The sequence below is a fragment of the Trachurus japonicus genome, chromosome 20, assembly GCF_045865225.1.
Source record: "Trachurus japonicus isolate A0001 chromosome 20, Traja_1.0".
Taxonomy (NCBI): domain Eukaryota; kingdom Metazoa; phylum Chordata; class Actinopteri; order Carangiformes; family Carangidae; genus Trachurus; species Trachurus japonicus.
Genome location: NC_140926.1, coordinates 23,911,458 through 23,937,022, shown reverse-complemented (window position 1 = coordinate 23,937,022; position 25,565 = coordinate 23,911,458). Strand labels below are relative to the sequence as shown.

At 44.7% G+C, this 25,565-nt stretch overlaps 1 protein-coding gene across 1 annotated transcript in view; it reads left to right on the top strand.

Moving 5' to 3' along the window:
* dnah5l (dynein, axonemal, heavy chain 5 like) overlaps nucleotides 1-25,565 on the top strand; it is an 84,955-nt gene that overhangs the window by 57,580 nt on the left and 1,810 nt on the right. Inside the window, exons 69-95 of the mRNA XM_085764017.1 lie at nucleotides 538-696; nucleotides 780-936; nucleotides 1,248-1,393; nucleotides 1,635-1,769; nucleotides 1,847-1,948; nucleotides 3,824-3,937; nucleotides 4,787-4,954; nucleotides 6,226-6,330; nucleotides 7,350-7,463; nucleotides 7,544-7,720; nucleotides 8,385-8,579; nucleotides 9,121-9,276; nucleotides 9,372-9,554; nucleotides 10,790-10,960; nucleotides 11,795-12,046; nucleotides 12,680-12,806; nucleotides 13,822-13,943; nucleotides 14,032-14,181; nucleotides 14,301-14,465; nucleotides 15,712-15,929; nucleotides 16,080-16,135; nucleotides 18,267-18,388; nucleotides 18,484-18,634; nucleotides 19,829-20,028; nucleotides 22,268-22,456; nucleotides 24,474-24,606; nucleotides 24,690-24,898. Of these exons, the coding sequence (XP_085620143.1) occupies nucleotides 538-696; nucleotides 780-936; nucleotides 1,248-1,393; nucleotides 1,635-1,769; nucleotides 1,847-1,948; nucleotides 3,824-3,937; nucleotides 4,787-4,954; nucleotides 6,226-6,330; nucleotides 7,350-7,463; nucleotides 7,544-7,720; nucleotides 8,385-8,579; nucleotides 9,121-9,276; nucleotides 9,372-9,554; nucleotides 10,790-10,960; nucleotides 11,795-12,046; nucleotides 12,680-12,806; nucleotides 13,822-13,943; nucleotides 14,032-14,181; nucleotides 14,301-14,465; nucleotides 15,712-15,929; nucleotides 16,080-16,135; nucleotides 18,267-18,388; nucleotides 18,484-18,634; nucleotides 19,829-20,028; nucleotides 22,268-22,456; nucleotides 24,474-24,606; nucleotides 24,690-24,898 (4,176 nt within the window). The remainder of the gene's footprint in view (nucleotides 1-537; nucleotides 697-779; nucleotides 937-1,247; nucleotides 1,394-1,634; nucleotides 1,770-1,846; nucleotides 1,949-3,823; nucleotides 3,938-4,786; nucleotides 4,955-6,225; nucleotides 6,331-7,349; nucleotides 7,464-7,543; nucleotides 7,721-8,384; nucleotides 8,580-9,120; nucleotides 9,277-9,371; nucleotides 9,555-10,789; nucleotides 10,961-11,794; nucleotides 12,047-12,679; nucleotides 12,807-13,821; nucleotides 13,944-14,031; nucleotides 14,182-14,300; nucleotides 14,466-15,711; nucleotides 15,930-16,079; nucleotides 16,136-18,266; nucleotides 18,389-18,483; nucleotides 18,635-19,828; nucleotides 20,029-22,267; nucleotides 22,457-24,473; nucleotides 24,607-24,689; nucleotides 24,899-25,565) is intronic.

Genomic DNA, 25,565 nt, shown 5'->3' with positions numbered 1-25,565 from the left:
AGTCCCAAAATGAAAAACATACACTGCTGATGAGGTTGGTTTGCAGATTGATCCTCTGATATGTCCCTTTATCTTGAACAATAGAAAGTTGTTTGTCTTTGTTTTGTCTTTTAATAATTATTTTTTTTATGAACAATGATTAACGAATGTCATGAATAAATTAAAAAATATATTCACAAACCATCAAATAACCAAAAACCAACTCAAAATTCAATTTTTCTTCACAATAATATTCAGTCAAGGTAGAATTAAAGCTCAGTTTGTTTTTAGAATAATCAGCTCTGTGTAGACACTGTGTTTTGAATGATTACTGTGGTTCTGATTAATGTATGTAACTCACTGTGAAACCCTCCAGGGTTCAGGAGCAGCAGGTTGAGAACCACAGCTGGACTCACTCCTCCTGTCTAAACTGGGCTTTGGTGGCAAATTACTGCAACTAAAATGTCTAACTGCCTTAAAGAAGTGATAAATATGAACCCGAGGGAATGACCGGACTGGAAGCTGAGATAGTGATTTCTGACCTTTGACCTCTGACAGTTCCCAGGCCTGATATCAGGCTGCACTGTGGACTGGTTCCAGCGCTGGCCTCGGGACGCCCTGGTCGCTGTATCGCATCACTTCCTGTCACAGTACCAGGACCTCCGCTGCTCAGAGGATGTGAAGCAGAGTGTGGTGGTTACCATGGGAACCTTCCAGGTAACGTTTACACTGTGTTCAGGTGTGTATTATTAATTAGCACAACCAGATCACGTGACCACGACTCTGCCCCCTCCCTGCAGGACCTGGTGGCTGAGAAATGTGCTGAGTATTTTGAGCGTTTCCGCCGCCAGACCTTCGTGACGCCGAAATCCTACCTGTCCTTCATCAACAGCTACAAGATCATCTACACGGAGAAGATCGCTCACGTCGGCACACTGGCCGAGCGCATGAAGACAGGTGAGGTTGAGACTGAGACTAAGGATGAGGCTGTGGTTGAGACTGAGGCTGAGGATGATACTACTAAGGCTGTGGTTGAGGCTGAGGATGAGGCTGAGGATGAGGCTGAGGATGAGGATGAGGCTGAGGATGAGGCTGAGGATGAGGATGAGGATGAGACTGGGGTGAGGATGAGACTGAGGATGAAGCTCTGGCTGAGATTGTGGCTGAGGCTGAGGCTGGGGGTGAGGATGAGGCTAAAGCTCTGGCTGAGGCTGAGGCTGAGAAATACAGGTCTCTAAACTGTGTGTGTGTGTTATCTGTTTTTCCAGGTTTGTGTAAACTGATGGAAGCAGAACAGTCTGTGTCTCAACTCTCTGAGGAGCTGGTGGTGAAGGAGCAGGAGCTCGCTGTCGCCTCCCAGAAGGCAGACGAGGTTTTGAAGGAGGTCACGGCGAAGGCTCAGGCTGCTGAGAAGGTCTGACACAAGTCAACACATTAAGAAACACCTCTGCTACTCTAACACATTAACCATTCAGTGGAGAGCTAACCCAGGAATCTATTAGGCCTCTCCTAGATCTGAGGTTTTGGTTTTGCAGCACAGTCACAGGCACACATTCATGCAGCAAACAGCACACTCATGTCATGGCTGTGTGTGTCAGCCCGTTGTGGAGGCGTCACCCTGTGGTTGAATCACCTCCCTGTCTTTCTCTCTGCAGGTGAAGCAGCAGGTGCAGAAGGTGAAGGATAAAGCTCAGCTCATCGTCGACGAGATTGAAGCTGATAAAACAGCAGCAGAGTCCAAACTGAAGGCTGCGAAACCAGCAATGGAGGCTGCAGAGGCTGCACTGCAGGTCTCATACACACACATTCACACAGACACACACACACATATAGGATTTTGTAGACATGTTCCCCTCTCTCTTCACAGACCATCAAACCATCCGACATAGCCACAGTGAGGAAGCTGCAGAAGCCTCCTCATCTCATCATGAGGATCATGGATGCTGTGCTGCTGCTGTTCCAGAGAAAGGTCAGTTTGTAGTTAAAGCCTCAGTGAAAACACACTGTAAAAATAAAAAAGCTATGAAAACTCCAAAATTCAAGGTAACTGCTTATTAAATTGTTTTTGCATTTTGAATCTGAATTAAATTTCTTAAAGGGATAGTTCACCCAAAATTCATATTTCACTCATTATCTACTCACCCTTATGTGGACTAAGGGCTGGGAGAAGTATCAGAGTCCTCCGTGCCTTCTCTGAGTTACAGCGGGGCTCCGTGCAGCACTGCATGTCCATATGGCGATTGCGAACGGAGCTCACTTTCCTTCGTCCAAAAAGACACACCAAAAAACATCCAAATACCCCCACACAGCTCATCTGTAATGTCCCTCTTGTATTGAAGCCCCGACATGAGAAATTGTTCCGAAAAAAATTAAATAAGTCTATATTTCAAGCTTGTTTGTAGCGGAAGCTCCCAGTGTCTCAGTTCACTGCTTTGCACTGACACCCAGTTCACGGCTCCGCAAATCGTGCGAGATTCCGGCAGAGCAACACTGGGAGCTTCAGCTACAAACTGATCGTTTCCATGGTTTACACCCGCGAGGTCCATCTGCTTGAAATGACACCACTCAGCAGCCAATCGGTGCAGGGAGGGGGGGTACATGTCTCAAAAGCCAATGAGGATGTGTGACGACGGTTTGATTGACAGCTGTTTGAGTGACAAGTGACAAGTTTGAAATGACAGTACCTTTTTAGCCAATAGTCTGAGGTTTTAGACGGTGCATGACACTACTCTATCAGGATTGGTAAACCCCACGTGTGCCCGGCGTGCGCTCCATTCCCTATGGGTGAGCGCCCTCTACTGTGCGGCAGAGGAGCTTACGCGGTTTTGGTTAAAAATAACTCAAACAATTAATTTTTTGGTCTTTTAACTCCAAATATGGACTGCATGAAGCCAAGACCTGTGGCTGTGGCCTAATTGTGTCTTTATCCTGCCTAGTGATCCCTGAATGTCTGTACCCATGTCATTGTATAGGCAAACTTTTGGGCGGGGAAACAATTTAATTATTCTAACCTCTGCCACACTTTGTCAGTAAGGCACAGAATCACATAAACACTTTAAAAATAATCCTGAGAGTGTCACCTTTTCAATGATACCAGACATATCTCTGTATCTCAAACTATGTGGGCTCTGTGCTGCTCACAACTCGGGCATGTTATTTTAGCAAAAATACATAAAAATAGGGGCGTGCATGTAAGACCTGCTGTTGCAGAATGACAACAATGTTGGTTATCACCACATTAACATGATCATTGGGTCCTATAGTTTGTTCACAACCTCCAATTTTTTGATCGAGCAACATCCCTTTGACTTACTGGACTGGATTCATCTCATTCAAGCCCCTCCCCTCCCCACCGCTATCATTTGTCACTCACTTTCTTGGCCAACAGACCTTCTGCTGAACGTAAGGCTTTTTCTTTTTAGTAGGATCCACTTCTGAACCTCTTGGTTGCTTCTTCGGGTTCTCCGCCCTGTTGCTTCTAGCAGCGCTCTCCTCCCCCCTCCCTTCTTCTTGTCAGGTAAAACCTGAGTAGAATGTATCATTTCCTGTGCGCCAGCTTGGGAATGTCACCAAAGACACCAAATTCAAAAAGAACAAATACTGAAAAATACGGCGAGGTGTTAGAGGAGGTGAACGGCTTAATCAGCGTTGTTGTATCATCTCCTCTTGTAGTGGCTTGGGTGAAACGGATACAGACACGTAGAAGTTATGCACTATAGCTTATAGTAATATTTCTAATTTAGTTAACTGAAAAAAATATTGTTAGGCCAACAATTTTTAATTTTCTTTTTTTGAGTGCACAGGCAGAAGATTCTGACTTCCTCCCTCCATGTGTTTCCCTCAGATCGACCCGGTGACCTGTGACCCTGAGCGGCCGTGTCTGCGGCCGTCCTGGGCCGAGGCCATGAAGCTGATGCAGAACTCAGGCTTCCTCAGCATGCTGCTCAACTTCAGCAAGGTCACACACAAACACCGCTGCTCTGTAACCGCTAACATGTTGAACATCAAACGCCATGATGTGTCAGACTACAACAAGTCAGTTTGAATGAACCTTTACTCGCTCTAATGAAGAGGTGACAACAGGACAGAATGTGCTCACGATCAGGGTGTAACAAAGATAGAAACACAAGAGCGCACACACACAGAGCTCAGTGTGTGTGTCAGTGGGAAACTCCCTTCTCATCGTATCACACAGCAGCTATCACCTGCTTTTATAGAAGCGTGTGTGTGTGTGTCTTGTATACCTGCTAAGCTGAGGATTAATGGAGCTGACATATGTTTAGGGCTGGAAAAACCCTCTATGTGTGTGTGTCTGCGTGTGTTTCCAAGGCTTCTGGATACAGTTGCTGACACTACACATACCTCCATCTTTAACACATCTGTTTGTCTGTCACTGTCTGTCACCCACTGAGCTGAGGTCTGATGACAGCCGCCCTGATGAACGATGCACCACACTTGGACTGGATTGTAGCTGCTGGCTCAGCTGATCTGAGTGCAGTGGGACCAATCATCAGCCAGAAGCGAGCTGGCTCGTATTTTATCTAGGACATTAACTAATGATTCCTCTCATTATTATTAAGTAACAATGGGTCTGTCACAACTGAGTCACACAGTTTAAAGCAACATTGCGGAGTTTTTCGGCCTTAAAATAATGTTTCCAGACTCATTGCAATGGTAGAAAAATGGTCGGCTGAAACTGCACTATGTAACTTCCCTGTTTGGGTAGCAATCAGTGTGGGTTCTACTGTCAGTGCATTGAGAAGAGAGGCGTAAAGCCTGACTGTATAGTGACTCCTCTGTGCTGCAGGACTCCATCACAGAGGAGGTGGTGGAGCTGCTGGCTCCGTACCTGGACATGGATGACTACAACATGGAGTCGGCCAAGAGGATCTGTGGTAACGTGGCAGGACTCTGCTCCTGGACCCAGGCCATGGTGGACTTCTTCGCCATCAACAAGGAGGTTCTGCCTCTTAAGGTACAAACACAGGACTCAGATATTAACTAGAGGGGTCCTTGAGAGGGTTCAAGTTCAACTTTTGGTAACACTTAACTTGAATAGGTATTCATAAGATTGACATAAAACTGTCATAACCATGACATAACAGCTGTCATAAACATCAATGAATACTTATGACAGCTGTTGTTAAGTGTCATTCGGTAAGTTATGTCACTTTTAATGCAAAGTTGACATTATTTGAGATGTCCTTGTTATGAGAACTTGACATAATTTTTAAAGTTTGGCAATTAGGTCTGCTATGACAGTTTAAATTGTCTTTATGTCAAGTTGTCAGAACAAAAACATCTCAAACAATGTCAACTTTGCATTTAAAGTGACATAACTTAACAAATGACACTTAACGACAGCTGTCATAAGTATTCATTGATGTTTATGACAGCTGTTATGTCAATCTTATGAATACCTATTTAATTTAATTTAATTTAATTCAGTTTATTTGATAGGGACAATGCAGGTTAACATAGTGACACTTCCACTCATTACAAACAAGTCAATGTGACTGATGTTCTGCAGACAGAGATTATAGCTAATGCTAGTTTCCAACTCCCATCCCTAGTTAGGCTTTTAGTAGAAACAAAGAAAGTAAGAAGAAAGACATCAAAATTACATACAACACTATAAAATGTACAATACATCTAAAATTATACCAAGTCATGACACATTAAAAATGCATACAGTTCTGATTTTGTTTCAGCCAGATTTTAACCTTTGACAACATTGTTAAAGAAACACCAGAAATATTCAAGTAAAGTGTTACCCAACTTTTTCTTGACATTTTACCACTTTACAGAAATTTCTCAAAATGTTTCCAAATGATTCACACCGCCTCAGAACAAATATTTGTGTATTTCTGGTGTTTCTTTAACAATGTTGTCCAATGGGGGGTCCGTGGTCTAATTTGTGTCAGTTTAGGTGTCCTTGATGTCAAAAGGTTTGAGAACCACTGAGCTAGAGTGCAAAGTGATAAAAGCTCAGGTTGCCGTTTAGCTCAGTGGGTTGCGCAGGCATCCCATGTGGAGAATCCCAGGTGGCCCTTTGCTGCATGTCATTCCTTCCCACTCTCTCTGCCTCCTCATTTCCTGTCTCTCTCAATCAACCTGTCAATTAAAGGCAAAAAGCCCCCAAAAATATATACAGTATATACATATAAAAAGTGTATGTGTGTGTGTGTGTGTGTGTGTGTGTGTGTGTGTGTGTGTGTGTGTGTGTGTGTGTGTGTGTGTGTGTAGGCTAACCTGGCCCTGCAGGAGGCTCGTCTGGGTGTCGCTCAGGCTGAACTTGCTAAAGCTCAAGAACAGCTGGATGCTAAACAGCAGGAGCTGGACGCTGTGCAGGTGAAGCTCTCACACAGTCACAGAAGAGTTTCTATTGCATGTTGTTTTATTGTCTAAAAGAATGAATCCAAAGATTTTCACTTTAATTGCTCCTGTTCTGCAGTAGTTCTTTCTGTCCCCGCATCGCCACGGCAGCATATAATGGGAGCAGACCGATCTTACGCTGTTTAGGCTGTTTACATCCCACAAAACCACTTTTTTTCCCACAGACAACAGCTCCGTTTACAAACATGTCCACTTACTTGAAGTAAACAAAACTCTCTGTGTATGTTTGAAGCCATCTGACGCTGTCTGTGGAAAAATTGCAGTTTTGAGGGATGTAAACAACCTAAACAGCCTAAGATCGGTCTGCTCTCATTATTTGCTGCTGTGGCGATGTGGGGACAGACCATAGACTGTAAAAAGGATGGACGTAGCACCCGTGACGTCACCCATTGGTTTGGGGGAGTCTGTTTTGTGCCGCTACTACGGGGGTTTGAACTGCGCCATGTTGGATTCTACTTGCCATATTTGGAGAGGTACGGCAGTTAGCCGGCCGAGAACCCGCCCACTGGCCTCGAAGCAGCGGTCTCCGGACCTGTCACTCAACGTTTCCGCGCCCTAATTGGCCAGAATTTTAAACCTAATAATAGTAGAACGGTAGAGTTTAAAAAAAATTCACCCCCCTCCGAGTGTGTGCGGGTGTAGAAACTATCAGTTGAGACCAAAAAAATAAATGTACCAGGCTGTAAATGTGTTTTTTTAAGCTGTAAAATCGGCTATTTTAACATGGGGCTCAATTGAAGTTGCTCCCTTCTGGTACCAGCCCCCAGCGACAGCCGAGGGGATTGCAGTTTTTTGAACGCGGAAGTGAGCTTCATTTCTCAGACCGACAACTGCCCCCTTGGGACAGACACACAACTACTGCAGAACAGGAGGCATTAAAAAGAAAATCTTCAGGTTCATTCTTTTGGACTTAAAACATTAGGAAACTACATGGTTGCATTTGCCTGGAATTGTCCTTTAACCCCGAACTTTAGGCTCTTTACGACGCTGCCATGAAGGAGAAGCAGGATCTGGAGGACGACGCCCAGGCCTGCCGCCAAAAGATGTCCAACGCCACGGCTCTGATCGACGGGCTGGGAGGAGAGAAGGTCAGCCTCCACTGGTCTGGGATCAGTACTCTGCCATAACCTTTCACCCAGTCACTCACCGTCATCCTGTTGTGTTTCAGGTCCGCTGGACCGACAGCAGCGCTGGGTTCCAGACACAGATCAAACACCTGGTGGGGGACGTCCTCCTGTCCACAGGCTTCCTGTCCTACGCTGGTCCCTTTAACCAGGAGTACCGCAGCCTGCTGCTGGAGCTGTGGAAGACAGAGATGGAGGACAAGCTCATCCCCTTCAGTCCTGTGAGGCTTCTCAGCTCACTGAGGATTCACCTCTTTCCACATACACATATTGATCTGTTTTTGCAAGAGTATTGATACATTTTTGTTCGTATTTTAAAAAGTTTTAGTAGCAGAAGTCAGCGATCCGGTCGTTTTGGCTAACTTCTTGTCAGCCGATGGAGTTAGCAGTCCCCGCCCTCGTCATGGATCTATTGGTCCTCGTCCCTACGTCACCACATTCACGCGCATCCCTTGGCTGCACACACAGAGAGGACCGCCCCTTTATGCTGTGCTCTCTCCTCATTGGATAAAGGTTGTAGGATACAAGAAAAGTTTTCTCCTCGGCTTACAGCAGAGCAGAGTGACTGACAGACCCGTGTTTCAGACCAAACACTCTATATAAGTGATTGCCGTCGAATGATATAACTATTTAAGACTTATATTAACACAAATATTCCGCTTACTTCTGCTTTAATCCAAGCTTTTACTTTAGAAATCAATCATCTTCTTAGCTCAGTTTCTTCCAGGTTTTAGTTAAAAAAAAAACACATCACTATCACTCTTCAATGGCTCCCTGTCCATGTTAGAACTGATTGGAAGACTTCACTGATCAATATAATGTAATAATCTATAATCTGAGTAGCAGCCAGATTGAGATCTGTTGAAAACGTTCTGTCCTCTGCAGGACTTGAACGTGATTGGTCTGCTGGTGGACAACGCCACGGTGAGCGAGTGGAACCTGCAGGGTTTACCCAGCGACGACCTGTCCATCCAGAACGGCATCGTGGTGACGAAGGCCTCACGCTACCCGCTGCTGATAGACCCCCAGGGCCAGGGCAAGACCTGGATCCAGAACAGAGAGAGAGACCAGCAGCTGCAGGTGAGGACAGTGTGAGTCATTAAAGGGATATTTCAACACTTTGACAAATGTGTCTATTGCCATAATCCCTATAGTTTTAGGAGGAGGTTCACTACCTTCAATTGTCGGTGCAAGCTGTTTTTGGATCGGTGGGGCAGAGACGTGAGCTGTGCACAATATTTCCACATTTCCCTCATCAAACTTATCAAATACATAATTCAACAACTCCAAAACGCTCTCATGGACAAGTTGTGACCTGCACATTCACCACGCTATGAAATAATAATGGAACGTTACGAGACTGAGTTGTTTTCGAGGCAAATCTGTAGTCGGAACAACATTCCAGACATGGCTGTTGGGCGGAGTGACTTCAAAAGCGAAAAAAGAACAGCTTACACCCACAATTGAAGGTAATGAACCTACTCCTAAAACTATAGGGATTATGACAATAGGGAAATTTGCCAAAATGTTGAAATATCCCTTTAAAGCTGACTGTCCTCCTGCTGGTGATCAATACATAGATCTCATTTCTGATTGGTGATCTTCTTCTTCTGTGGTTCAGGTGACGTCTCTGAACCATAAATACTTCCGCTCCCACCTGGAGGACAGCCTGTCTCTGGGGCGCCCCCTGCTGCTGGAGGATGTAGGGGAGGACCTGGACCCTGTCCTGGACAACATACTGGACAAAAACTACATCAAGTCCGGATCCACTTACAAGGTAGGCTAAGTCATTTCCAAGTTGCAGCGGAGACTTGGGTCACAGAGCGGGAGCATTCCCTGGTGACCATCTCCTCCTCTCGCCTCCTCTTGCAGGTGAAGGTAGGAGATAAGGAGGTGGATGTGATGAAGGGCTTCACACTCTACATCACCACCAAGCTGGCCAATCCAGCCTACAGCCCTGAGATCAGCGCTAGGACCGCCGTGGTGGACTTCACCGTCACCCAGCGAGGCCTGGAGGACCAGCTGCTGGGACGGGTCATCCTGCTGGAGAAACAGGTCCACACCAGATCAGCTGCTCAGCTCTTTAGACCGGGGGTTCCCAAAGTGGGGGTCGGGGCCCCCCGGGGGGTCACAAGGCACCGAGAGTGGGGTCGCGAGACGACTTCCAGAAATCAAATAACATTTGAAAAATATTATTAATACTGCATTTTAGCTGTAATTGTAGAAAAAAAAGATAAAAGTAGTAGTTAAAGGGATATTTCAACATTTTTGGCAATTCCCATCGCCATAATCCCTATAGTCGTAGGTACAAGCTGTTTTTCGATCGGCGGGGCAGAGACGCTAGCAGCTCAGCTAACGCAACAGAGGTTAATGGTATTTCCGGCTTTCCCTCATCAAACTAAATACACAATCCAACAACAAAACGTTCTCGTGGACAAGTTGTGACCTGTTGTTGTTTTCAAGGCAAATGCGTAGCCGGAACTACATTCCAGACACGGCTGCTGGGCGGAGTGATTTCAAAAGCAAGTAGTTCTGAGTATTTTGCTTGTTATTGTTTCATAGCTTGGTGAATGTGCAGGTCACAACTTGTCCATGAGAGTGTTTTGGAGTTGTTGGATTGTGTATTTAGTTTGATGAGCTTGCGTCTTTCCCCCGCCAATCTAAAAACAGCTTGCACCGACAATTGAAGGTAATGAACCTACTGTAGGCTACTCCTAAAACTATAGGGATTATGGCAATAGGCGAATCCCTTTAGATTTAAAAATAAAACCGTGCAAATACATTTTCCTCCTCATCTTTAGATGCCTACAGATCATGTCTAACCCTAAACATGAAAGATGATCTCCAAGTGGCCGTCTCCAAAATTAAACCATCTCATAAGGAGAGATTAATGCTGAAACAAAGTAATTCCCTCAATGTAAATTTGCACAGCAACAATGTTTACTCAGTACTACAGTTTATGGATATTACTTTGACTGAGATATTCATCTTCTGAAGTAATGTGTCAAAATTAACACATGACAGCAACAATGTTTACTCTGTTGTTACATGGATATTACTTGGACTGAGGTATTCTGCTTTTATCTTAGAGTAAACAGCTATATGTAAAATAAATCATCAGGCTCTTCTGTTCTTTGTGTGCAAATGTCACCTTCAGTGATAGTGGGGGTCACAGTCTATGGCACCGTTACTTTGGGTCTCGCAGGCTGAAAAGTTTGGGAACCGCTGCTTTAGACTGGTCAATAAATAGAAGCTGAATATGACCTTGTCCTCTGTGTGAACCTGAACAGGAGCTGGAGGCGGAGCGGGTGAAGCTCCTGGAGGAGGTGACGTCCAACAAGAGGAAGATGCAGGAGCTGGAGGACAGTCTTCTGTTCAGGCTGACCAGCACCCAGGGGTCCCTGGTGGAGGACCAGTCTCTGATCGAGGTGCTGAGGGTCACCAAGACAACAGCTCAGGAGGTACGGCTCTGTCTGCCTGCAGCTTCAGGTTCACACTCTGGTCACTGCAGCTCTTCTTTTTTTTATTGTGAAATACGAGACAAACAACACAGTGGACATACATTGATATTTCATTTCATTTCATAACCTTTATTTAAACTCTGAGATATATTGAGTAGTAACCTCATTTACAATATAGCCGAGATGAAACACAAAACATATAAGGACAGAAGACAAGACATTTGAAACATACAAAAACATAACAGAATACAAGAATTTAAAGGTGACTAGGGTAAATTGAAACATAGTTAAAAGCATGAGCAGTTAGAGGTAAAATAAGATGTAGTGTGTGTAGTGTACACACTAGTGTAGTGTAGAGTGTTCCAGGTTGTAGGTGCACAGTAGACGCAATATACTGTATATAGATGCAAAGTTTGAACAAGGTGTGTAATTCAGGTATAATATATAATATAAATGGTGGTTATAATAGTGATAGCAGTAATAAAGAAATAAATTAATGAATAATAATAGTAATAACGGTCATAATAATAATAACAACAGTATTAATAGTATTAAAATTAACAGCTGTGACAGCATTAGCTAGACAGCAATAATAACACACAACTATTAATAGTGATAATAATAACGGTAATAATTCTGAAAATGAGAAAAGAAAAATAAGAACAAATAAAATGGGAAAATAGGATGTTGGAGCGGAGGATGGGTACATAAATGAAATTTTGAATGAAAAAAAAAGAGGGAAATGAATGAAATTGTGAGAGCGTAAAAAAATAAATAAATAAAGGTGTCACTGTAGCTCTTCAAACCAGATGATCTCGTGTCCTCGCCTCACAGGTGAGCGAGAAACTGTCGGTTGCCGCGGAGACGGAGGTGAAGATCAACCAGGCCCGGGAGGAGTACCGGCCCGTGGCCACCAGGGGCAGCATCCTGTACTTCCTGATCGTGGAGATGTCACTGGTCAACGTCATGTACCAGACGTCCCTGCGTCAGTTCCTGGGGCTCTTTGACTCGTCCATGCAGAACTCCGCCAGGTCGCAGCTCACCACCAAACGCATCGGCAACATCATCAGCTTCCTCACCTACCAGGTGACATCACATCTCATCTGATATAATCCTCTGTGTGTGTCGGCTTCTGACCTGCTCAGTTCACAGGGTTCTTACGGATCCTTAAAAAGTCTTAAAAGGCATTGAATTCATTAATCTAAAAACAAGGCCTTAATTGGCATTAAAATGTCTTAAATCAATTTTTCAAACGTCTTAAAAATGTTAACATTTGGTAAGTGGGATTTTATGATTGTAATTAGTCTCAAATCTCAAAATAATTGGTAACATTCCGACATAGAGAAGGTAGTGGCGACCGTCACCGCTAAATCTCTCACCGCCACCAGCTCCCGAGTCAGTTTTTTTTTTTTTTTCGGACTTTTTATGCATTTATTTTGAAAGGACAGCCCTGGAAAACTCATGCGAGTTTGTAGTTTTCACCAAAGTCCGTACTTTTAATGGAAACACACAGAACTCAAATTTCTTTTAATGCGCATTTACCAGTTATTTGAATCACTTTGGATGGAAACATACGAAACGAGCAAACGTGTCCTTTTTAGTTTATCATCTCCTCTCCACAACTACACTTGGCTTGAGCTGTAGGAACCCTGGTTCAGCATCAGGTGGTGTGAGTGTATCACAGTCTGGTGCTCTAAGTGCTCCATGTTTGTCTGTCAGGTTTACTGTTACACAGCCAGAGGTCTGTACGAGGAGCACAAGCTGCTCTTCACTCTGCTGCTGGCTCTGAAGATCGACCTGCAGGCCGGAAACATCTCGCACCCTGAGGTGCTCACCTTCGTCAAAGGTCACACACCCCTCCTCTTCCTCCTCCTCACTCTGCACCTTTCTTTTTATGCTTCACTCAGCAGTTATGACAAGATTTCTCTAAAGTGGTTCATATCTGACTCTTATGGCTATATGATAATCAGTGATGCCAATAATGGCGTTTCTTACGGCAGTACGTTTTTCAGTAAGGAGGAGTAATCCAAAAAGTTACTGTTTCCCATTACATTACTGTTAATAAAATGTGCCATTAAACCGTTACCTGACTTAAAAAGTCCCATCAGAAGATAAGGGATAGTTCAACATTTTGGCAAATTGGTCCATTGCAATAATCCCTATAGTTTTAGGAGTAGGTTCGTTACCACCAGGAAGCTACCAGGTTCGTTAGCGTGGTGAATGTGCAGGTCACAACTTGTCCACCAGAGCACTTTGGAGTTGTTGGATTGTGTATTTGATGAGTTTGATGAGGGAAACCAAAAAATTTCATGAGCCTCAGTAGTGTAGCTCTGAGTAGCTCACGGCTCTGCTCCGCCGTTCTAAAAATAGCTTGCACCGACAATTAAAGGTAACAAACCTTCTCCTAAAACTATAGGGATTATGGCAATGGGCCAATTTGCCAAAATGTTGAACTATCCCTTTAAGTGTAGAACGTTATATACACATTTTTTTTCAGTTCATCAACTGTTCGAAAAAAGCAGTTTATCTGGAACTAACCAACTCTGTAATCCTCCACACGGCAGGCTCCGTGACGCGCTGTATCACTCCGCCTCGTCCACACACCACTGATCCAAACAGCTGATAGGCGGAGTGATACAGCGCGTCACAGAGCCTGTCTGTGTGGAGGGATACTGAGTTGAGTTAGTGCAGTAGTGAGATAAACAAGGGTTAGGGAGGGAAGTCCAATCATTTAACATATTTGAGCATTTTATTAAAAAGTGACGCAATAGTTACTTTCCTTGTGATTAATTACTTTACACGTGTGTGTGTGTGTGTGTGTGTGTGTGTGTGTGTGTATGTGTGTGTGTGTGTGTGTGTAGGTGGTGCCTCTCTGGACCTGAACTCCGTTGAGTCCAAACCACGGCGCTGGATCCTGGATCAGACGTGGCTCAATCTGGTGCAGCTGTCTAGTCTGCCTCCGTTTACCCAGATCCTGAACCAGGTTAGAGCCCGACACACACATCTACACACATCAGGTGTAGAGCACACACACACCTAGACCTACAGAGAGTCTGCTTCCTCATCTCCAGGTGAGCCAGAATGAACGTGCCTGGAGAGCCTGGTTCGACCATCCAGCGCCAGAGGACGCCACGCTGCCGGACGGCTACGAGGACAAGCTGGACTCCTTTAGGAAGCTTCTGCTCATCCGGAGCTGGTGTCCGGACAGAACCATCGCTCAGGTTGGACTGCCCTCGGAATGTCCATGATGATCCCTCTACCACCACACTTCCTACTGAATTAATGCTAAAATCTATTCATGTGTACCGTGTGTGTGTGTGTGTGTGTGTGTGCTGGCCAGGCGCGGCGCTATATCTCAGAGTCTCAGGGTCAACAATACGCTGAGGGTTTGGTTCTGGACCTGGATGCTATGCTGGCAGAGAGCGACACCAGGACGCCCATGGTGTGTCTGCTGTCGATGGGATCGGACCCCACAGAGAACATTGAGAGACTCGCCAAGAGCAAGGTGAGAGATCTGCAGGAGGGACCAGGAAGCAACTCATTGGAGGGAGGAAATGTAAACAATGGAGAGGGAAAGAAGGCAGATCAGAAAGATCAGAATCATATTTATGAAGGATACGTTAGTAGACACCATGATAAGATAAGGGAAGGATTGATAAATAGAGGAAATATACATGCATACGGTGACGCAAAAGTCTGAGGAATTCAATGTTGCATCCACGCCAAGCGCCTAGGTGGCAGCGTGCCGCACAACACACAACACCACCAAGTCTGCATGCATGTGTATTCTTCTTCTTCCTCTTGATTTCCGGCAGGCTGTATGCCGGCCATCAGAATGCTGCCCTCTGTGGCCTCCACAGGTCATAGCAATCAGAGCAGACATTTTTTGTTTTCACCCTTTACATGGGGACGCAACGGCGGAGAGTTTTTAAGATTTCCACTCTGGAGGGTGGTTTCACCTTTTTGCGTTTTCAAGCCCCGAAAACGCCGTCGCCGTCTAAACAAAAGGCACATCCCATGAAATATTTTGCCGTTTTCATCCACGAGCGTTGTCATGTAAACAGGGCTTAAATTAGAATGTCATAGTTTATTTGTGTCAGTAATTCAATTCAAAAAGGGAAAGTAATACATTATATAGATCCATTATAAACAGAATTAAACATTTCATGTCTTAAAGCAGAAGTAAGCGGAATGTTTGTGTTAATATAAGTCTTAAATAGTTATATCTTCCGACAGCAATCACTTCTATAGAGTGTTTGGTCTGAAACACGGGTCTGTCAGTCACTCTGCTCTGCTGTAAGCCGAGGAGAAAACTTTCCTTGTATCCTACAACCTTTATCCAATGAGGAGAGAGAACGGCATAAAGGGGCGGTCCTCTCTGTGTGTGCAGCCAAGGGATGCGCGTGAATGTGGTGACGTAGGGACGAGGGCGGGGACTGCTAACTCCATCGGCTGACAGGAAGTTAGACAAAACCACCGGATCGCTTACTTCTGCTTTAATTATTTAATTATCTAAAACTCAGGTTCTCAAACAATTTGAATATTACAAAAGACCAATTAAGAAAAGCATTTTTAATATGGAAATGTTGTCCTTCTGAAAAGTATGTCCATCTAAATGCACTCAAGGTTGGGGGTATTTGTCTTGAACTTCTGGAAATGGACTTTTCCATGATATTCTAATGTATTGAGATGCACCAGTGAAAAGATGTGGATGTGTGAGGTGTTAGATGAGTCTTGTTCTCTGGCCGTAGGGGGCGCCGTGCCGCCCCATCTCCATGGGGCAGGGCCAGGAGGTTCACGCTCGCAGGCTATTGGCCAACAGCATGACAGACGGCGGCTGGCTCCTCCTCCAGAACTGTCACCTTGGCCTGAACTTCCTGGATGAGCTGCTGGACACGGTCACCGCGGCAACACCGGAGACCACGCACAAAGATTTCCGGGTGTGGCTGACGACCGACGTGCACCCGAGGTAACTGACACAAAACTCTGGTAATGGAGTCTTATAATGTCAAGTTTGTCCTGAGGATGGAGCTAGAGGGAAGTTCATGTGAGCTGGGTCAGTTCAGTGTGTGTGTTTGTGTGTGTGTGTGTGTGTGTGTGTGTGTGTGTGTGTTTGCAGATTCCCCATCACCTTCCTTCAGTCGTCCATCAAGTTCACCAATGAGCCTCCCCTTGGTAACAAAACATTTCTATTGTTGCTATAATGATTTTCATGTGTTGTTTTTTCTTTTCTTTTTTAAATTATTATTATTATTATTATTATTATTTTCACAAAAATTTAAATCATAAATACAAATCCATAGTTATGAAAGCAAATATATACTATCGTGATATACATACAAAATGAAACCAAAAAGGAGGACTACAACAAAAACAGAGGTGAAAATTATTTCGCAAATTCACCCATTGCCATAATCCCTACAGTCATAGTAGTAGGTTTGTTATCTTTAATGGGCTCTTTGCAGAGCTCCAGTACTTCCTGAACTTAAGGCAGCTCCTTTATTTCCTGTCTTACATTATTGGACAACCTGATTAATCCAGGTGTGTCTGACCATTGTGACTACTCAGACACACCTGGATTAATCAGGTTGTCCAATAATGTAAGACAGGAAATAAAGGAGGAGCATTAAGTTCAGGATGTAGTGGAGCTGTGCAAAGAGCCCATTGTCGGTACCAAGGGGGCAGTTGTCGGTCTGAGAAGTGAAGCTCACTTCCGCATTCAAAAAGCTGCAATCCCCTCGGCTGTCGCTGGGGGCTGGCTCCAGAAGGGAGCAACTCCAATTGAGCCCCATGTTAAAATAGCCGATTTTACAGCTTAAAAAAACATATTTACAGCCTGGTACATTTTATTTTTTTGGTCTCAATCGATAGTTTCCACCCCCGCACACACTCTGAGGGGGGTGAATTTTTTTAAAACTCTACCGTTTTACTATTATTAGGTTTAAAGTTCTGGCCAATTAGGGAGCAGAACTGTTGAGTGACAGGTCCGGCGACCGCTGCTACGAGGCCAGTGGGCGGTCCCTCGGCCAGCCAACGGCCGCACCGCTCCAAATATGGCAAGTAGAATCCAACATGGCGCAGTTCAAACCCCCGTAGTAGCGGCACAAAACAGACTCCCCCAAACCAATGGGTGACGTCACGGACGCTACGTCCATTCTTTTTACAGTCTATGGTCGGTACAAGCTGTTTTTCGATCGGCAGGGCAGAGATACGAGCTGCTCAGAGCTACACTATGGAGGCGTATGGTATTTCCTGCTTTCCCTCATCAAACTCATCAAATACACAATCCAAGAATTCCAAAACACTCTGGTGGACAAGTTGTGACCTGCACATTCACCACGCTATGAGATAATAACACAACGATACGAGACAGAGTTGTTTTCGAGGCAAATGCATAGCCGGAACTACATTCCAGACACGGCTGCTTGGCGGAGTGACTTCAAAAGTAGTTCAGAGTATTTGCTTCGTATGCCGTAATGTTACATAATTATAGTTCTGTCAGGACCACTATGTCAAAATAATATTTAATTACTTGCACAAGTTTAATTTGGCAGTATGGTAGGCTACTGTTCTGGGACCCCCTGCTCCTCCACGCGCTTGCGTGGAAAGCCTGAGGCAGGAAGAGCACCTCCCTGCCCTTCACGAGCCATCATGAACGGCATAAGCAGGGAGCGCAGCAGCAAAGAAAACCCAGACAGAGCAGAGCAACCAACATGAATACAATGACAGGAGGAACTGGGGTGGAGGTGGGTTGCAAATAAGCCGGCAGAGCAAGCAGCAGCAGCAAGGGAGGTGATGTCGGGCTAGAGCAGTTTAAATAACGCGCTCTGAATGCAGTTCCCCAATAGGAAGCAGCCACTGAGAGTCAGCTGAGCCATCAGCTGATCTGCACCGGTGACAGCTACGCTGTGCTGATTAAGAGCTTGACGTCATGGCCTGCCAGAACTAACGCTACGCTTAATGTTATTATTTCATAACTTGTCCACCAGAGCATTTTGGAGTTGTTGGATTGTGTATTTGATGAGTTTGATGGGGGAACCAGGAAATACCATATGCCTTCGTATGTCTCACGTCTCTGCCCCGCCGATCAAAAAACAGCTTGCACCGACAATTAAAGGTAACAAACCTACTGCTATGACTATAGGGATTATGGCAAAAGGCGAATTTGCCAATATTGAAATCCCTTTAAGTTCTGTTCTTTGTTTCTATATCTTTTCCTATTTCAGCAACATTTTCCCACCATACTAATAATGTTATTCAGGTTCTTTCATGTGCTGTTCCTGGACTTTCCTTTACTCTCACTCAGGTATGAAAGCCGGTCTAAAGAGGACTTTCAGTGGTGTCACTCAGGACCAGCTGGAGATCAGTAACCTGCCTCAGTGGAAACCTCTGCTCTATGCCTTGGCCTTCCTGCACACCACGGTTCAGGTATCTGCTCCATGACCGCTCTCTCCACTGGCTCAGAGTGTCAGCATCACTGGTCCGTCCGTCCATGGCCTGATGTCCCTCTGTCCTCCTCTCAGGAGCGGCGTAAGTTCGGTCCTCTCGGCTGGAACATCCCGTATGAGTTCAACCAGGCAGACTTCACCTCCAGCATGCAGTTTGTCCAGAACCACCTGGACGACCTGGACGCCAAGAAAGGAGTGAACTGGAGCTGCCTGCGCTACATGCTGGGTCTGTACCTCCACCTCAAACTGAACATCACCTTCACTAGACTGGCAAAGCTCACATCACCTCTCCACTGTCAGAGCTAATAGATCCAGGTTTAATAACACAGATGAGTAAAAGATGTTGATTATGATGATGATAACTTTATCACCATAGTTACAATTAGCTTCACAGAAAAATATAACCTGATGAGCGAGTAAATAGAGTATAAGACAATCAAATAAGAAAATATTATAAATAAGAGACATATCAAACATCATTAAAGGTGATGTGAAAAGATTAGAATTACTCAATAAACTCTTATTTTTGGTCAGAAAATGTTTATTGTTTAATTGGATCAGTAGAAACCTCCCATTGTAACTCAGTGGTACAAAGAAATGTTTCCTATGGAAAGACTGAAGTACCAAATTAAAAGGATGGGCATGGCAGCCTCTAATGGATTAACTGCCTTATATCTAAGTGAAATGATACAAGAGGGAAACATTGGCTTAGAAGGTCCCAGACTGAGCTGACCAGTGATAATAAATATCTCTTAACATGTACAAGGGCGCATATTTCTTGATTTGTTGATAGGTTGTTGTTCCCCCCTTTTATTTTATTTTATTTATTTATTTTATTCTTTTCTTTTCATTTTCTACTTTATCTGAATTTTGCTTTTTCATTTTCTCCCCTAGCTCAGACCACTACTTAATGATGTATGCTTATATGCATTGTTGATATGTAAATTCAGAAAATTAAATAAAATCTGAAATGAAAAAAAAAAACACATCACTAAAGGTAATTGGGGTGTTTTATCAAGACATTTGAATGAGGTGAGTGAGTAACAGTGTCTGTTCTGAGCTTGGACAGGGCTCCAGAGTGAGCTCAACTGAAGATGGGACAGAGAAAGTCTGATACCTGATACTACAAAGAGACAAAACACAACATAACACAGGAGGATGTGAGAAGAATTGAGACAGCAAGATGAAACACAGAGGGACATGATAGAATATGAGACATGATATGATATAAAAAGATTTGAAGGTCCAGCACAGTAAAATCTCAAACAAGATGGAACATAATGAGATACAGGATGAGATAAACAACACCACAGGCAAACACACTGCCTGGATGAGACGGATGAGACAACAGGATTTTATTCTCTGATATTTTTAGACGGACATTTTTAAAAGGCTTCCCCCTGACTCTCCTCATGTCCAGGTGAGGTCCAGTACGGCGGCCGAGTCACCGACGACCTGGACAAGCGTCTCCTGAACACCTTCACTCGCGTGTGGTTCAGCGAGAACACCTTCAGCGACAAGTTCTGCTTCTACCGGGGCTACAGCGTCCCGGCCAGGCCCAAGACGGTCCAGGACGTCCTGCAGCACATCGAGGCCCTGCCGCTGCTGGACTCACCAGAGGTCGGCTCACACTCACAGACACGCCGCATTGTCCAAGAGACAAGTTCACCATGGAGATCCACCTTTACTTTACTTTACTTTATTTGTTTATTTAGTCGGGACAATGCATATTAATGAACAGTGAGTGCTAGAGTACCCACAGTAAATACACCGGATTTAGCACATGTGCTACTGTAAATTACATCCGTAGTCCCCAAAACAATACAACAATTAACATAAAAAGTCCATAAAGACGGGGGACCAGTAGATAACAGAAAAAGTACATTTACATAGTTACAGGGTTGGACATGATTCTCTGAATTGTAAAAAAATATATATATATAATCAGGGTAGGATTTGTGAAAAAAACAGAGGGGGGGATAGTTTGGGGGTGGGTTCCTATAGTCACTTTTGCCCCCCCCCCCCCTGCACCGTACCTCCGCACCTGCCGTTCTCAACCAGACTCTGGTCTCCTAGTGGGCTGGGTCTGGCTCCAAGTTTGAGCAAATAAATGAGCAGAGACCCAACCAGGTCCGACCAGTGTTGAAGCCTGGACCCTGGACCCGATGCGGTCGGACCGCGGCAAAAATAAATAAATAAAAGAAAGCCTGTAGTTGTGTTTATAGAGACATGAGAGGTGTGGCACGACAAGCTGTGATCAGCTGTGGTCATTGAATAGACTACACTATAGGTTATTGCAATTTGCGCATCTGTGTTTTTTTCCTTTTTATTTTGTTTTATAACATTTATATGCGCATCGAGAGTGAGTGAGTGAGTGAGTGAGCGAGTGAGCAAGCGCCAGAGAGAAACAGTGGGTGCACCAGATGATTGCCAACCGGCAAAAACTGAAATGAGACGGTTAAAGAGAACAAAAACACAGAATATACATTAAATGTCCAAGAGACTTTGTCCCGAGGAAGGATCGGATGGGCCCAGGTTTAGTGATGAGGAAACTGTAACTGTCAGCTGCACATCTGTCAGCAGCTGCTCCAAACAGACATGTCACTAACTTTAATTTGAAGGGACAGATTAGATGTTGATTTTGTTAACAGTGACTTTGTTGCACCCAAACATTAAAGCAGATAACAGCGGCACGGCCGTTTCGGCTAATGCTGTGTTCAGGGCAGGCTTTTGAAACCGTAAGTTACAGCTTCAAGTCACAACTACGACTTGGTAGCGTTCCAGGTAACCCGTAGCTCGTGTTTTTACCGTCCTGTTGTCTGTGAAAGTTCCCTATAACGGCCACTCGTAACTTCCGACCCGTGAACTCGTACCAGATCGAACTGGTATGACTTCACAGGAAGGAAAAACACAAAGTACGAGTTTCCTTGAACGCACCATGAGTTAGCAGCCCCCGCCCTTGTCAGGCATCAATTGGTCCTCGTGCTACGTCACCACATTCACGCGCATCCCTTGGCTGCACACACAGCCCTTCATGCCGTTCTCTCCCCTCATTGGATAACACTTGTATCCCACAAGGAAAATTTTCTCCTCGGGTTACAGCAGAGCAGAGTGACGGAGAGACTCGTGTTTAGGCTGAAATACTTCATGTAAGTGATTGCTGTCGGAAAATAGGACTATTTAGGACTTATATTAACAAAAACATTCCACTGATATCTGCTTTAAGCATATATAGGCTATAGAAACAGACCCGGCTTGAGACCGGCTTTTATTTGCTCAAACCTGGAGAGAGACCCGACCCAGTGCAACCGGCATCTAGAGACTCGCCTTTTTTTTTTTACATATGAGTCTGTAGGGGGGATGAGAAGGCTCGTGGTTCAAATGATGTAGACTTGATCTAAAGTAGGCTCCCTACTGACCAGAGGGGGGGACAACACGTATCCCCACCGGGGATAATAATAAATGACCAGAGGGGGTGACATCGAAAACAGAGGGGGGGGGGAAATCCCCACCATCCCCCCCGGCAAATCGCACCCTGTATATAATCTATATAGCTGCGATTAACATGATTCATTGAAATATAAAAATATATACAGTTGCGATTGACATGATTCATTTAAATATAAAAATATAAATCTATAAAGTTGTGCTTGACATGATTCGCTGAATTATAAAAATATACATATCTATACAGATGTGGCTGACATGGTTCGTTAAAATATAAGAATATATATATCTATATAGTTGTGATTGACATGATTAATTGAGAAAAAATCAACATATAATTAATTACACATGCTTGGGCTAGATTTACTTTCACCAGACCAGCATCAACATTCTACCTTCTTCTTGTCTGCAGGTGTTTGGGCTCCACCCCAACGCTGACATCACCTACCAGACCAACCTGGCCAATGAGACGCTCAGCATCATCATCAACATCCAACCAAAGGACAGCGGGGGTGGGGCTGGGGAGACCAGGGAGGCCAGTGTACAGAGACTGGCCAATGAGATGCTGGAGAAGCTTCCACCTGACTATGTGCCACATGAGGTGAGGCTGAAGTGTTGACAGGGCTCAGAGCCTCACTGAACCAGGAAGACTCTGGACAAATATGAGTCAACAACTATGATATTAAGACACATTTTATTAATTTAAGTAACATCTTAAATCTGACATTTTCTACAGTTGATCGTATTGTTGTTAAAGCTCCATACGACCCCCTCCTGTATTTTATCTTCAGTGTTGATCCATAAGAAGATACAGTGGTGGTTAATATTAATAGATCACTTGGCACATGTCAGAGGTTTGGGTTGTTTTTGTTGAATTGGCCATAAATCATCATTACGCTCTATAAACCACAGAATAGAGCCATCACAAGAAGATTTGAGTCATTTTCCTTACAAAAAACACTGTCAATGTCACAAATCATGTTCCTTCACAGAAGAAGGCAAATTATTTATTTAAAGGGCAACTTCGGTTTTTTTCAACCTGGGCCCTGTTTTCATATGTTTTTCTGTATACATGAGTGATGGATAATACTTTTATTGAGGTGGCTCCAGTATTGAGCAGGGCAGACAGCCTGCAGCCCAGCTAACGCTCTTCAACCGCGCAAGTGGCTCCCGTCAAAGTTGGCCCTATAAACGTGCATTTTTTTCAAACTGACAGGCTCAGATAGTTACAATGAGTGTCCAGCAACATACTAAAGGAGAAATGAACGTCTCTACCTTTAGCACGTCTCTTCTTCTTCTGACTGGCAGTAGTCATCCCCGGTCAAAGTGGTCACAGCAGACCCTGTGGTCGGCACGGCGACGGCGCAGTGCATCGACAGGAGTGTTAGCATCCATTTGTAGCACAGCTAACTGTTAGCCCTAACTTGTGAAAGCTCTGTGAAAGCTGCGCGATGAGCAGCCCGACATTTTGTTGCTACAATTTGTAAATTCTCCGGTCGTCTCTCTTCACCTCAGTCAGGTAACAGTATTCCCCACCAGTGTTTTGCCGCAAGTTATCGCAATATTTCGGAACGAGATTTCTGGCGTGGTGAGATTTGGACACAGATCACAGCAAACAGCGACCTCCAGCTAAAGGTAGAGACTATTACGTTCATTTCTCCTTTAGTATGTTGCTGGACACTCATTGTAACTATCTGAGCCTGTCAGTTTGAAAAAAATGCACGTTTATAGGGCCAACTTTGACGGGAGCCACTTGCCCGGTTGAAGAGCGTTAGCTGGGCTGCAGGCTGCCTGCCCTGCTCAATACTGCAGCCACCTCAATAAAAGTATTATCCATCACTCACATATACAGAAAAACATATGAAAACAGGGCCCAGGTTGAAAAAAAACGAAGTTGCCCTTTAAGTCTGGACCTCAACCCCATCAGGCAAATTCGGGGTGTGTTGTAAAAAAACTGGACAGATTTATTCTACATTCAAAGAAAAACCTTTAGCTTGAGTAGCAGAAGGCATGATGGGAACATTAGTGTTGAAGTTCTCAGGAGCTTTTGACGGTATACCAGAGAAATGTGCTGCTGTTTGCAAAAGGTGGACATACCATACACTGGATAAAAACAGTAGGACACTTCATCTGATTGTGCTCAGAACAGCCATCTGCATGTTTCATGAACATTATGAAATGAAATCGTGTTTTGGAGGCAAAACTGACTGAATTCAGACATTCAGTAATAATGTAGAATATTTTAGGTAAAACACTCAGAAAACCAAAATCCTGTGTTATTGAATGGTGGGTCAAGGTGGGCGGGGCTTCATGACTCCTTTATTGTGACATCACAGAAGTCCTGACAACTGGTTTTACGGTTCAGTTTCTGAATACAGACTGTGTGCATTCCACTGTGGACTGAGGCTTTGATAATGTACAGTATTAATATAGAACCTAGAGCTGCTCTAACTTGTGTGCTTTTTGATTTTCCTCTGCATGAGAGTAAATGACTTAATATGAAGGGATCAGATGTATCAGCTGAAGACTGTCCTTTACAGTGTCACACATCAAATGAGACAGAAACACTTTATCACCTCTCTGCAGAAATGTTGAGTAACTCTGAGTGTGTTTGAAAGGTCAAAGGTCAGCTGCAGAGGATGGGGCCCCTTCAGCCAATGAACATCTTCCTCCGACAGGAAGTGGACCGCATGCAGCGAGTCATCAGCAGCGTCCGGAGCACGCTGACCGACCTCAGACTGGCCATTGACGGTCAGTCACCACACTCACACACACATACACACACATACACACACAGACCAGGACAGCATACTGACATCAGGTCTGCTCTCCAGGGACCATCATCATGTCGGAGGACCTGCGTGATGCTCTGGACTGCATGTTTGACGCCCGGATCCCTCGCCTGTGGCTGCGGCTCAGCTGGCCGTCGGCCACACTGGGCTTCTGGTTCAGTGAGCTGCTGGAGAGGAACCAGCAGCTCAGCAGCTGGACCAGCACGGGCCGACCAAACCAGTTCTGGCTCACCGGGTTCTTCAACCCGCAGGTCTGTTCACACTGCCTTTTAAAAAAAAAATTCCTCTCTCTCCCCCGTTGTTTATTTTTGCTTTCACCCTTCTTTCTTTCTTTTCTAGCTTTATTCAATCAGTCCAGTTTAAAGCTTCAGTTGGTAACAGTTATTCAGTCATATTTGCTGGAACTGTCACTATATTCTGATGGTCAGACATTAAAAGGGTAATTTAGGACAAAATCCAGCTCCTCTGGCTCCACCTACAGCCTGGAATCGTATTTGCCAAAATCCACGCGACCGAAGATTCTCCTCCAGTCAGGTAGAGGGAGCAGGAGGAGCAGCCAATCACAGCTCGTACACGTCGTAGGAAGCTGACGAAAGTGAAAGTAGAGTTCACGACAAGACGATACACCGTCAACTCCCTCTTCTCACCTCTGTCAACCCCCCTCCCTCCCTCCACACACGCAGACACACACAGTGTTTCATGGTGAGAGAGAGGTGAGATCGTTGTGGAGTCTGGTTGCTGTGGATACGGTACGTCTTCTGTGGGTGCGTTTATGGCTACTTTGTGTTCACAAAGGGACCTGACGGTGTATTGTCAACCAAATCGCAGAGTTTAGTTTACTTTCACTTTCGTCAACTTACCAACTGGAGCTTTAACCTCAGGCACACACAGAACAACACACACACATAATCACATGCA